Source organism: Vanellus vanellus, assembly GCF_965231255.1.
Source record: "Vanellus vanellus genome assembly, chromosome: 13".
NCBI classification, from domain to species: Eukaryota; Metazoa; Chordata; class Aves; order Charadriiformes; family Charadriidae; genus Vanellus; species Vanellus vanellus.
This window is the reverse complement of record NC_138918.1, coordinates 18347332-18360890: the sequence shown is the minus strand read 5'-3', so window position 1 is coordinate 18360890 and position 13559 is coordinate 18347332. Positions and strand designations below refer to the sequence as shown.

The following is a 13559-nucleotide window of genomic DNA, read 5'->3' as shown; positions in this document are numbered from 1 at the left end:
TCAAATACATTTTTTTAAAATCCTATTTGTTTAAAGACAACCAACACCTTTATTGCAAGGTCTGAAAACATCACAGAACAATTTCAGGCAGGCACAGTATTGCATTACGTGCGTTGCATTCGCATGAGTTTCTATGCAAGTAAAGCTGGATCCACAGAGACAAATAAGTAATGCAATTCTCTGTATCCTTACTTTGAAGTCCAGTCCTGCTAGTCACCCTGCACGCAGTCATCCAGTGGATATTTTAAAGTTCTAATTGTCAGAAGCCCATAAAGAAGAGGAAAACGGCCCAGCCTCATTAGGAGGAAAGCTGCAAGAGGGGCAGAGAAAGGCAGAGCAATCCCACATAGTCAGCGTATCAATCACACATGCCTTCCAGATCTGCACCACTGCTATATAATCATCTCTATAAACTGGAGCAGCTTCAGCGGAACAGCTCCACCCAAACCCCTGAAACAGAGTCACCCCTACCTGGCCTAATTCCATAGACAACTTTGGCTGTTGAGGTGGGTAAAACTTTCTGGTCTTCAGATTCGAACTAGGGCACCAAGAATCTTTGTTTGGAGTTCACATGATTTTCCTTATGCTTACCAACAGCTTTGGCACATCTATTCATAGCTAGAAGATGAAGGAAGCAGACAAGACTTTCAGATCCTCTGCATCATCTACTTTTCTATGTAGATTTAGCCTTGTACATGCTTCATAGCCCGAGTTCGGAAAGCAGTTTCACTATAAGATGGTTGCTGTTCCACCGAGTCAAACACACTGTACTCCCTTCAAAGTGGATGTATTTGTTCATTATGTCTTCCATTACTCAGTTTAAATGTGAATCTTGCTGAAGTAATACAGAAACAAACATTTGATCTTCCAACTACAAGAATTTACAAATATCATACAACAAAGAAAGCATTAGAAAAATATCATGCCATTATTGCACATCTGAAAGACAAATTTACTTAAAAGTTGAAGGTGCCACTCAAAATTTCAAAGGAAGGCAAGTTAAACACATGGTCTTTACTAGATTTTTAAATGCTAGGTACAATTTTCAGATTGCAATAGATTAAAACTATATTAACTTTTGCTAGAGGCAATTATGTAAATTATATAACAAGGTTTTATTTTTACACTCTCAAAACTCTATTTTGGCTTTACAAGCTGAGCACCTCATCAAGCCTGTGGTAGAAATTTCTCTCTCACTCTGTAATGTAGGGCTACTGCACCAGGTCTCCCATTTAGAAAAGAAATCATTAATCACTCATACGTTAAACCTCAGACTACTTTACTTCTAGTTATCAGCATTAAACGTACTCCACCCACATGCCCTGCAAACCAAATGTTGTGAAACAGTCATTACAAAGAATGAAATTAGAAGTTAAAGCCAGCTGAGAATTGAAAGTCAAATTATATATGCATGCTATTGGTTTTTAGTAAAGCTGTGCAAGTGTGGAAGAAGTTGGCCATGAATATTCATTCCAATTACATCACCAGCTTAAGTGCCGCCATAGTTAAAACCTTCTCATGCCTGCTTTCTATTACATTACCATTTGAGCTTTACTAATCATATTAAAACAACAAAAACAAAGGTCCAAGAACAGGAATCCCACAAATACCATCATAAAGAAACGTCAGGACAGAATTTCATTTGTGTTCTTAACAATGGGATTCCTGCTTAGGAAACCTGTTAGCTTTAGCAGGCACCCAGCATGGAGCACAAAAACCGCTGCATATTTTGTTGCTAGCACCAAGGTGATCAACATTTGAAAACACTCTACAGACCAGGAATAATTCATAAAAGTACATAAAGAATATAGCCCAAACCAAACAGAGTTGACTTGCAGCTCAAGACTAGTTTCTGAGCACAGGAAAAACAGACAAGAGTTACCTTATTGTCACCTTTTAGTATTGTGCTATTGGGGATAACTTACTGGAGATAAAACTACATCTTAAAGTTACATTTCATGTGCTAATTTAAGCTAATTTTAGGATGATTTAATACATGCTACTATCCACTTATGTTGAGCCATCTTTAAATTACCCATTTACACTTAAATCCATTCATTAGGTGGGTAGTAATAGGGTCCATTAGATCAAAATATACCATGGCATGTTTATTTTGCACCATTTTGAATGGCAAAACCTACTTGGCAAATTAGCATATCAGTATAGCTACAGCATGGGTATAAATGCCTTAACCTATTTGCCAGCAGCATACTTCCTGTCTTGCCCACTGGTTATGAAAAGAAAAAAGGGAAAAAACACCCCCCAAAACACAACCCCCACACCAATACCAACCAGAATACACACACACAATAGGAAATCAAATTTTCATAAGTTGTTCCAAATCTAACATGATTATTGCTGTTTAAATTTTTTGTTATTAGAGAATTTACAGATTAATCCATCAGTTATGAAAAAAAAAAAATCTATATGAATTTTCTCTAGAGAAACTATCTATTACTATAGTCCTGAACACAGACCTGGACAGTTAAACCAATACACCTTGTATTTTTGAAACACATTCAGAGTAGAAATATCACAGTTGTTATACCTAATACCATTAGTTTATATGCCAGAAGAGAACGTTATTTGCCCCCTGATATGTTATCTATCTACACAATATTCCTGTCTATCAGACATGACATACACATGTTAATTGCAAAACATCATTAAAAAAAAACACTTTCCTGAATAGTTTCCCAGGGGATAAGAAAATATGTTCTTGTTTTCTGAATAAGTAACATTATATACTTACCTTTTAGGGCTACACCATTGCAAAAAGTAAGTTCTTAATAAATGTCTAGCACACATGCAGCCATGGGTTGGCAGACATCTTAGTTTCTAGAAGCAGAGGTTTATAAAGAGTTTTAGAAGGAAGACTAGAGTATTACTGCTTCCTCTCATTCTCAGTTCTTAAAATCCATCTTGCTCCTGATGAAAGACAGAAGTGGAATGCATGTACATAATATTCAGATTGCTCAAACAGTCCAACCTTTGTAGAACAGTTAGATTTATTTACAGTTAATTTTTTATAAGACTTACAAACAAGTGTAACATGCCAAACAAAGGTATATTTTGCTTAGTGGCTCAAAGATTCATCAACATGTAGAAAATATAACTAGATATGCTGGATTTTTAAAAAGCAAAACAAAACCCGCCCACACACTATGCAAGAGTTCCTACTAGCCATGCAATGAAATTGGAGAGCTTCACTGTGTAGAGCTAGAATCAGGTACTGAACTGTGAAGCTTCAGTAGTTGTGGATTCTTCTCCAAGATACACAGTGAAGACAGTTATTCTGCCCTCATAGTGGCAGCCCCTCTCTAACTGAGGCTCTACACCAGCATTTCATGTACAGGAACTCTCACTTATTTTTCAGGACCATTTGGAAGACATGGACAAGCTCTAACCCCACTCTGTAAAAGCACATTATTCACCTGGCTTCTGTAACCACCTTCCTTAGAAAAGAACACTCGTAAAAGTTCTTAGGTGTTAGTTCTCTCTTCATAAAACTTTTCCAAGAGCCCTTTGAATCACAGCTTCTCTAAATTTGAAGGCAGTAGCCAGAATTCAAAGGGTGAAGGTGGGCTACACAGCAGCAGGGGAATCAAAATATCTTTTAATATGTCACACAGGTGCAGGAACCCTGGCATCTCTTGAACAACTGCAATGAATCTTCCTGTGTCTTTTGGGAATCTAGCAACATTTTAGGGACATGGTTTAGTGGTGGTGTTTTTATCAGGCAGGGTAGGTTAATGGTTGGACTTGATGATCTTACAGGTCCCTTCCAACCTCACTGATTCTATGATTCTACCCTTGTATTTTCAGATGCTAGAGTCATGAAGACAAACCTACTGCAGTGATAGTATGCTCCAAAGGAACAAGATTATCTTCCACTGAGAGGAGACACAGCCTTTGTACGACTAAAAGGGACCATGCACTTTCCTTACCATCTCACATAACATCTCAGAAGACTAGCTGTAATTTGGATTCACAAAGAATCAGCAAAACAGACCACATTGCTGTAAAACACTCAGAATACTTTCCTTTCTTGCTGGGGGAGAGCAAGATGTTTGAAGACTTTATCACTGCAGTGGAACAGATAATTAGGCAATTAAAACTATGAAAAGTGGACAAATTACCAGTTCCAGATGAATTGCACTGCAGAACAGAGATCGGAGAAGCAAGAAAACAGAAATGAGAGCCTTTGGCAAGCATTTTAATAGCACAACAAAAAGACGGGCAGCTCGGGAACAGAGGTGAAAGGGTAGTTAATTTGCAGAAACTTATCTGCTTTTGCAAAGGAACAGTTTGAAGGAGTTGGTCCCTAAAATAATCTTGCTTTTCTTGTGTTGATAATTAGAACACATTAATAGAAATCCAAGAGGTGTCATTCCAGCTTCATTTTTGGTCACTCAGCAATGCCCTCCTGTACTAGATTTTTAGTGACATCAACAGTATCTTCACACACACAGAGGCTTGTTGTTTAACTGTTCTGCTCAACAGGAACCCCCCCCAACAAACACATTCTTACCACCCCTACTTGCTCCCAGAGCACAGAGGATGAACCACCATTTCACACACCACAGTAAAGGTAACGTGAAAGAACGCTCAAACTTCACATAAGATCTCTTTCCCCTCTCCTCCCCCCCCCTCACTTGAGGCAACTGTGGTGAAGGTGCTGCTGCTCACTCACTGTCCATCACCACAGTAACTCACTTCCAGAAGCCTCTTCTGGACCCTTCCCTGCAGGTGCTGGACCCCCATCGAAGCCAAGAAGGAGAATAAGGGAGTTATTCAGCTCCCACTAGCTGTAAAGGGGCATGCTTCTCCAGGCATGTTCTCTGTAATGTATACATCTCACTACACATCTCTTGGTGGAACCGGCCTTCTTTTGCACAGCAGCAGAGACCTCTGCTCTGTTACTAAGGTTTTCCAAATAAAAAAGCACTAAGAGGGAAGCTGGCAAAATTTGCTGGTCCAGCTCTGCAGAGGTACCAGCTGTGAACTTCTCAGCTTACAACCTTGTAGATTTGCTGCAGCTGCAGATTTAAATCAGGACATACCAAACAGGCTGGTGGCCACAGTGATATCAAGTGTGCCCACTCCCTTGCTGCTGACTGCAAGGAGAGGCTGCTGTCTCATCACACCCTGTTGCAAAAGGAAGGACTTTATAGCTGCAGCTTAGTATATTACACTATTGTAAATAATGAAGGGGAAAGAAAAATGCTATTATTAAGATGAGCAAAAGCCAAAGTGTAGCTAAGGATTACATTTCACTGAACTGTGGAATATCTCCCACAGCATTAACCCTTAGAAAAATGGAAGCATAAGAAAAGAATGAATCTTGTGCCTCGCAAAGGACTTTCCTTGTAAAAAGTGTTTAAAGTAAAAATTAAAAAAACCCCAACATTAAACAGTATGAAGGAAACGAGGCAGGAGTGGGATGAGAACACAGGGGATATTGCTTGAATATTCAAGAGCATGTGTATAGTGCAAGTTTAAAAAACAATAATAACAGCAATATACAACAGTTTCTATTTCTTGGCTTTACATGCAGAAGTTTCAGTAAAAGAAATACTAAAAAATAAGCTCCGAGATAAATGTACAAACAATCTTCAAGACTTTTTTTTTTTTTTAATCAACACTCATGAGCAAGATTTCTAATAATTTTCTTTCTAGTTATGAATTTCATAGGTAATTATATGGAAACATTTATTTTAATTATAGCAGGTCTTTGATATCTGTGCAACAAACTAATTCATGTGTTTTATTCCCTCCTGAATCTGGTTCTTCCAGTTCAAAACACAAGCAGCTGAGTAGGAAAAAAAAAAAGGTTTATCAGAGTTTTAAATTCTTTGAATCCTAGGAAGCCACTCTTATCTAATCCAAGCAGCTTGAAATGAGACATTGCCATAGGAAAAGATGTGGGTAAAACTGTATGATAACATTGCATTGGCTGCAAAGACAATGATAGTGCAATGCTGGCATCTTTCAGAAGATACAGGGCGGGGAGGGGGGGAAGCGTAGCAAGTCTTGGACATTTTATACACTCATTTCTGGCTCTCTGTATAGTACTGTTCTACTGTCAGACTCAAATGTTGCCAAAGCAAGGCAAGCAGTAGAGGCACAAGAACTGCTTGAAAACTCCCCATTAGATGAACTGCTCTGGATGAGTACATGGGAAAACACTACCAGAACACAGGTTTCCCCTTGTCTTAAGGAAAGCTCAAGCAAACAGCCCCAAGTTTATTGTTGATCACTTGTGAATATAGCAGTATACACTCTATGTTCCATTATGTCCTGAAAAAAGCACAAATAAAGTACACCAAATACACCATACTGACACGCTGTAGAGGACAAGGTCTTGCAGACAGCATCCTACCACTACTTTCTCTTCCCTTCTATGATAATTAGTAATTTCTTTGGCTATATTTTCTTCTGTGAATTTCTCTTTTGTTTTTAATATTAAAGAGACATCTTGGCATTAATCATGAATTATAACCAACATCTGACAGCTCTTTTCTGTGACAGACTTTTACAAGTTTTTAATCTTTCCTCTGCTGCTGTTTGACAGTCTATGGATGACGGGGTGAGGAGGGGGGAAGCGGAAAAAGAATAATTAAATACAAAAGTACGCAATTTTATACCAATTTTGATTTTAAAAACCACCAACATTCAACATTCCTGGTATTCTTAATGTGAAATAGACACTTTCTCATGCAGATTTCTTTTGAAAGCCAGGAAGGTTAATGAGAAAGCTGTCTTAGAACTATATTTCTTTTCTAGGGAGACAGATTTAGTAAATTTCCCCAGTTTCTACAAAAGGAAGCTGCACTTAACAGTTCTTGGCACTTTCACATTTGCTATTTTAAAAGTCATCTCAACCTGCTTTCATTTAGCCTAAGAAACAACTTAAGCATTCAAATTCATTCAGGGGCACATGTGCTCCAGATAGCCAACACATCCAGACACCTCAGAGGATTCTAAACTTATCTGAAAAATAAATGCTTCTTTTTTACTCCTTGATTATGAGCACCTTAAAAAAAGCTTCAAACTTTTTTTTTAATAAAAACAAAACAAATCAAAAACCACACCAAAACAATCAAAACCAACAACAAAAACAACACATTATAACAGAGACTCTTCAGCCTTATATAGATCTCCCCATTAATAATTTAGGCTGAACTGTGTTATCAATTCCAAAAATCACACCCCCTCCAGCCAAACACACACAAAACTTGGAGAAGTCTGATCCTCAGCTAAACGTTGCCCACGTTTCAACAGGCAAACAGCAGTCAGATGTAACATTGTTTACTATTGTCAGGAGTTCCCACACAGATCACCTATAGTCATTTAATCAGCTGCCATAGGTGGTGCTGAGAAATGTCATTATGAAAGAAATGATCAACAAAAATAAGGTAACAACTTACCTCAGTGCACCATCACAGGAACTACTAGATTTGCAAAGAAGAATAGAAGATTTATTTTGTTTACTGTTTGATTTTAGTTGAGAGGACAGCATAAATAAATTTGGTACTGTTCCACCTGCTCATGGTAAGGCACACAGGGTGCAGGTGACAAGCAAAACGTAGACAAACAAAAGGTACTTAAATGCATGTGATAACCAATGACCTAGATTTTGAACCAAGGTACACACACGCTTCAAACAAGCAGAAGTAGAAAAAGTGTAAAAGTAGAAAACGAGACAGAGAAGTACTGACTCCTGACAGTTATGAAGCCTTTACATTTTTGAAGCTGCACATCAATTGCTTTCAGAAACACATCTCCAAACACACTGAAATAAACTGCTGCAGTTGCAAACTATGGTAAACAGACAAATACAGGTTACAAACTACACAAGTTAGAAACAATTATATAAGGCTTTACAGCATAGTTTCAATCTTAACTGCACACAGCAACTTCTTTCAGAGCAGAAAGTGCCCAGAATTAAACCAGAGCACCTCAGAAGAGAAGATAATAAACTCTATCACAAGCCTCCTTAAGGGCTACAATACTCCCTTCCCCCCAAGCTAACAGCACAGATCAACAGTATGAACTAAAATGTTTTCTCTTACCTTTGCTGAGAGTGCCTGTGATGAGCTTAAATATAGTCTGGGCAAATTTGACAATTCCATGCTTGCATCTCTTTGAGCAACCACTCATGGTTCAAACGGGTAGAAAGGCTCTTCTCTCTTACAAAGTCCAGGAATAACGAAAAATAAAATAAAATAAAATAAAAACCAAACGAGTCCTTTCCAAAGTTGAGATGACAGTGTGTGCAACGCACAAAAGTCTGCTCTCACACACAGAACCCCAGTCTCTGCAATGAGCTTTGCCTCTCTGAAGCTACCAGGAAAGACTGCGGAGGAGAAATTTGCATCCCCTTTTTGTTAAAGGCACAGCTCTCCCCTTCAGCCTCTCGGATGCCGCGATGCCCCGGTGGAAGTTGCTAAGCAGAGACAACACCTCGGGCAGGCAAGGAAGGAGGAGGGCTTTGCTTCACCAGCCCTTGCCGGCTGCCACACCGGGCACTGGCAATGCAGCAATTAATGCTGGAGTCACAGGGTGGTGACTGCTGCAAACAAAAGAGGCCGCCGTTTGAGGACCGTTTTCTTGGGGCTCTTTTCCAGCTGATTTCAATTAAGTTGTCAATTATGCTCTCGACAGGCCCAAGGGAACCAGAAAATAACACGCAAAACCTGCTAGAAGGAGGAAAGCAAAGCTGAGCCCAGAAAAAGTCTCTTAATTTTTCCAGTTTAGATGCTGCGCAGCTGGTTACTTGCTCAGCACTCAGGGGTGTGCTAGTCGGCCTCCAAAGCCTGCAGGACTCGTGCTGACACCTCTGGTTCCAGACCTTGGCTTTTTGTACGCTACCTCACGTTGTGTTCGCCCGACGCTCGCAAGGCTCCCTCTTGCTGTACGGTCAGTTTATCCCCTAGCAACAGCCACAGCTCTAGCTTCTTCAGTCCGGTCAATTATTTCTGTGTGCCTGGAACACTTCGAGTAAAGCAGCAGAGTGGAGGTGCCTCAGAGCTTCTGACCCCACCTGAGCGCTGGGTAGAGTCGGGCATCTTTAGGCTTTAATTCATGCTGAAGTCCTCTCAGATGTCTTTAAACAACACCCAAAATGCCGTATTTTCTTGTTCCGGGGTGGGTTACGACGCAGATTACCTCAGGCTTCTGCTCACACCCAGCTGCCACTCGTTAAGTGAGGCTCCATCAGCCTTGTTTCTAACAAAGCCACCCGTCACCTCAGAGCAGCGACGGCGCAGCCCTCTGCCTTTACTGAGAAACAAGCGCAACAGACAGCTTTTCACTTCAGGGAACAACGATAATGCCTAAAATTCAGGGCTTTGCCAAAGGGTTCACCTTGCTGTGAGAGAGGCGGCCGCCGGTCCTCGGCGGCTGGAAGCGCCCTCCTTGCCCCGCCCCGCCCTTCCCTTCCCTCACAGGGGCAGCCCGCGCCGGCTCTCACCTCAGGCGCGAGCCGCGGAGCGCTGCTCGGAGAGGCCTCTCGAAGCCTCATTTTACCTCAGAAAAAGGTAAAAGGTACTTCGGCATGTACAAAAAGAAACATACGGACAAATTGACTTCGGAGACAGTCACTGTGGAGTTCGCGGCTGGGCTGTCACTCCCAAGCTGAGCCATCAGGCACTGGACGTTTTGCTGCTCACTGACTTCCACTGAGTTGTCTCTAGCCTTAAACAGCTAACACTTTTTTTTTTTTTTTTTTTTTTCAGATTTAATTGTCCCTAGCTGAAAACTTCAAAAAAACGTCAAAGGAAACATTCTGTAGAAAGCAGGTACAAGCTCATGAAGATGGTTGTCCCTGGCTGGCAGAGGTGGCAAGAGGCCTCCAGGGCTGCTGACAGCCCCACGCAGACATCAGCTGTGTCCTCCATCACACAGCCTTTCAGGTAAATTTTTCTGTAAGTTTCTCACAAGTCTTTGCTCTTTCCTTTATTATGCTCCACAGGGCCAAAGTCAGCCAGCCAAGTCCTCAGATGCCGCCCTTTGAGACATGGAGTGGTGGGCACTGAGGCCTCCCCTCCTCAGGGCTTTATGGGCAGAGGAGAGGAGCAGGGTCGCTGCTGCCTCCAAATCCTCCTCATGTGGATATCAGCAAATACCCAAAGGTCTTGTGGTTCCTGCCACCATCACATCCATGCAGCCCAGAGCCTTCACGACTTCCCCATTTCACAGATTATTATATTTGGGGGATCCTCAGCCCAAGGTTATGAATGGGAAACTAAGGCAGGGATTAAATACATTCCCGAACATTGTTAGAAACATATGGCTGAATAGAGAGTGGTGCACTAGGTTCAGATGTAAAATAATATTTCTGCCCCCTACACCACTGATTTCCAACCACTAAGGTAAACAGTACAGAGTGATGTGAGAATAGAGGGCAGGAAAAGAGGGGAGGGGGCAGCATTGAAAAAGCCAAGAGCCACTTTTCTGTGGACCATTCTGAGCTTGATAACCTTGGCTGACTACGCAAAATGAATGACAGATTTGTGGAAAACACAGTGCTAAGGAACTCCTTCATGAAGCCATACTCAAGGCTGTCCTTTATTCCCAGAGATCCAATTCAAAGTTGGAAATGTGATTCTTCTTCAAAAGAAAAAATAAATTGTACTAAGGCAGTAAAATGTCAATAGGGAAATCAAAGAGTCAGCAGGTTGTTAATTAGTATATCTCTGTATCAAAGGTTTGCAGCATGTTTAATTGCATTTATATATATACATCATGATATAATTTGGGAGGGGGAAATGTAGGACAATGGACATAATATGCACTAGGAGCTGTACTAAAGGAAGTTACAGAAACTGAGAGGTCTTAATGGTGGGAGACAGAAGCTGTGTTATATCCTGGACAGCACTTTAAACCTCCTTGGCACTCCAGTTTCATACAGAGTATGAGATTTTTCTCAGACATCCATTTGCCTCTTTTGGCCCATACCACACACGGAAAAATGGGTCAAGAGGAACACAAGAGATACACTAATAGGAGTGGATCATCTTAAGCACAGGATTGCATGAAAGTTGTAGCAGGTTCAGTAGAGTGGTGGAGATTTGCAGCCCTGTAGCTCAGGAAAAGCTGGAGTTGACCAGGCTTCCAGCAGAAGTTTGAGCAGCCAAAAGGCCCTGACACTGACAATCCTAAAAAATTACTTGGGCATAAGGATAGTGATCATGAAGGGCCTCAAATTATTCACTGCTGTTTTCTGTGGAAAAAGTAGAAAAACAGCTTATTCTGCTTGCACGCAAATGAGGACAGTCTTCAGTAAATGACTGAGAATGTCTCTGAGAAACAAAGGTATTATGTCCCTTTTTGAGCTTTTTCATAATGGCCATTTCAGACAAGAAGATGAGTATAGACAGAATTTCTATGTATTCCTGTATATAAAATTATGCATATCACTAGAAGTCTAAGGAGGTCAGTCAAAGGTAGGAAGCTATACAAATGTAAGGTTATCCAAAGGCAAGGTTGTGATGTAGGGGAAAGTATTTTTCTCTGAAGGCTTTGATATAATGAACTCCAAAATAATACACAATATGCCCTCTAATTTATTTTATATGGATTTTCAGCATGCTTAATAAGGGACTACAGTAGTTACATAGCATTCAAAAATTTAACTGGTACACTCACAGCCATGCTTAGTGTAATTTGCTGCATGTAAAATCTGAGAACAGTGTATAACAATTGTCATCCTAAAGAGATGGAAAAGTAGGAAATTGTTCTTTCCTAATTTGCCATTCAGGATCACAGTGTGGGTGGGTGAGAGGTGAAAATATTCTCTGAGTATGTAGGACTCATATGAGCTAAGTTCAGCCAGCAAGTCAGCCAGTACAGTTTCTACTGACATCAGAGACAGCTAAACCTATTTGCATCAGGAGGAAGTTTAATCCCTTAACTTGAAACCACACAGCAAATGCTCAAGAATAATCTTTGGAATAGGTATGAACAAACAGGCTGTGAACTTGGATGCCCTGCTTTCTTACAGCCCTCTCCAGCATAAAGGGAGTATCCCTAATTTGTATGGGTACATTAGGTTTGGAAAGAGAGATTGCAGAGGTAACTGCTGCTAAGGGTGTCAGGGTATAGCATTCATGTTACTTGGTTCATCACACAGATGTCATCATGCTGTGGAGGCCAATAAGGCAAAGGAGATGATGGCTGGGATCCATTATAGATCCTGGGTATTGTTTAGAGAATACACTCTAGTATTTTTTATATTCTTTTCCTAACTTTCTGCTACTTGGCATCACAGGAGACAATTGTCATCTAGTTAGGTATTCGGTCTGGTCCATTCTTTTATCTGGCTGCAGTAAGATTTTTGCACAGAAGCCAGAAAGTTCTCACTCTAAGAAGGATAATCCAAGTTACTCCTGTTCCCTGTGGTTTGGAGAGGCGTGTCATTGCAGAAACTACCTCCTCTCAAACTCCTTCCCATAATTATTTTTTCTTAAGAAGTTTCTCCATGTTGGTATGATGCAGTTACATTAATCCAGTATGAAAGAATAGGATCTTCCTTCCTGCACTGGAAATTGTTTTCAGTTTCCACATATTCATCTTGAGCATTGTGGTCCCTACTGTCCTGATGTTCAAAGCTGCAGATTTGGCTGGAGCATGCCACAGATTCCTGCCCAGCCTGTGTGCTCAGCTCTCCTACCCAGAAAAGAGAGGTATGGGAACAGATGATATGCACAGAGTCTCACCCAGACATGGAAGTGGAGAGGTGCCGGGTGTTCTCTTAGGTCCAGAAGTGTTGCCACAGACATACTGTATCATCTTCATTGCACTCCCACATTCATTTATGGTCTATCCTGAGATGTCTATGCAATTGTAATGATCTGTTTGGAAGCAAATCTAGCAAGTACAGGAAATTGTTACTACTAGCTGTGTCCTAATTAGCTCTAGATTTAAGGTAACCTAACACATCAAGAATCATAATTTTATTGGCCCCTAAGAAAAGTATAACTTCAAGGAATAGCTTTGAAAATTGATCTCTTTAAAATGAAGAATTGACACCTTACTTGAATACACGTAGCCTGTGTGGGTAGACCTCTCGGCATGCCATTTCCCATGCCATTATTACTTGCAATAACACCACCATTAATATTGAGCATTTTCCACATATAGAAATCCAGCTACATGGACTCCCAAGGAAGTTTGTACTAATAACTGCTTTTCAAAAACTGACATACAACCAGATGGACTCACTTGCCTATGATTACCAAGAACAAAGCAGCAGCGAGTTTAGAATCAACATCACCTTTGCACCAGTCTAGCACTTCAGCAGCAGCGTCCCAGCCCTGATATTATCTTCTCCACTGGTTTCTGGCATTGCTGCCAGGCAGATAATGACCACACTGCATTTTTATTCACTCTGTAATTCCAGTTAGTATTATCAATCAGTCTCAGGAACATCGCATGGAGATTTCCTCATCATTATAGAACTTGTTTTTTTATGGCACAGTAGTTATCTCTAGACTCAGGCAGCATTCCTCATTGGAAAGGAATGTATATAGATAGCGACACATCAGTATTTTCCA

The 13559-nt window shown here is 40.7% G+C and overlaps 1 protein-coding gene across 1 annotated transcript in view; it reads right to left on the bottom strand.

Moving 5' to 3' along the window:
* KCNIP1 (potassium voltage-gated channel interacting protein 1) overlaps nt 1-8163 on the bottom strand; it is a gene marked incomplete at both ends in the record, with an annotated part of 450645 nt that extends 442482 nt beyond the window's left edge. The window contains one exon of the mRNA XM_082489965.1: nt 8076-8163. Within this exon, the coding sequence (XP_082346091.1) occupies nt 8076-8163 (88 nt within the window). The remainder of the gene's footprint in view (nt 1-8075) is intronic.
* Between the last annotated feature and the right edge of the window lie 5396 nt (nt 8164-13559).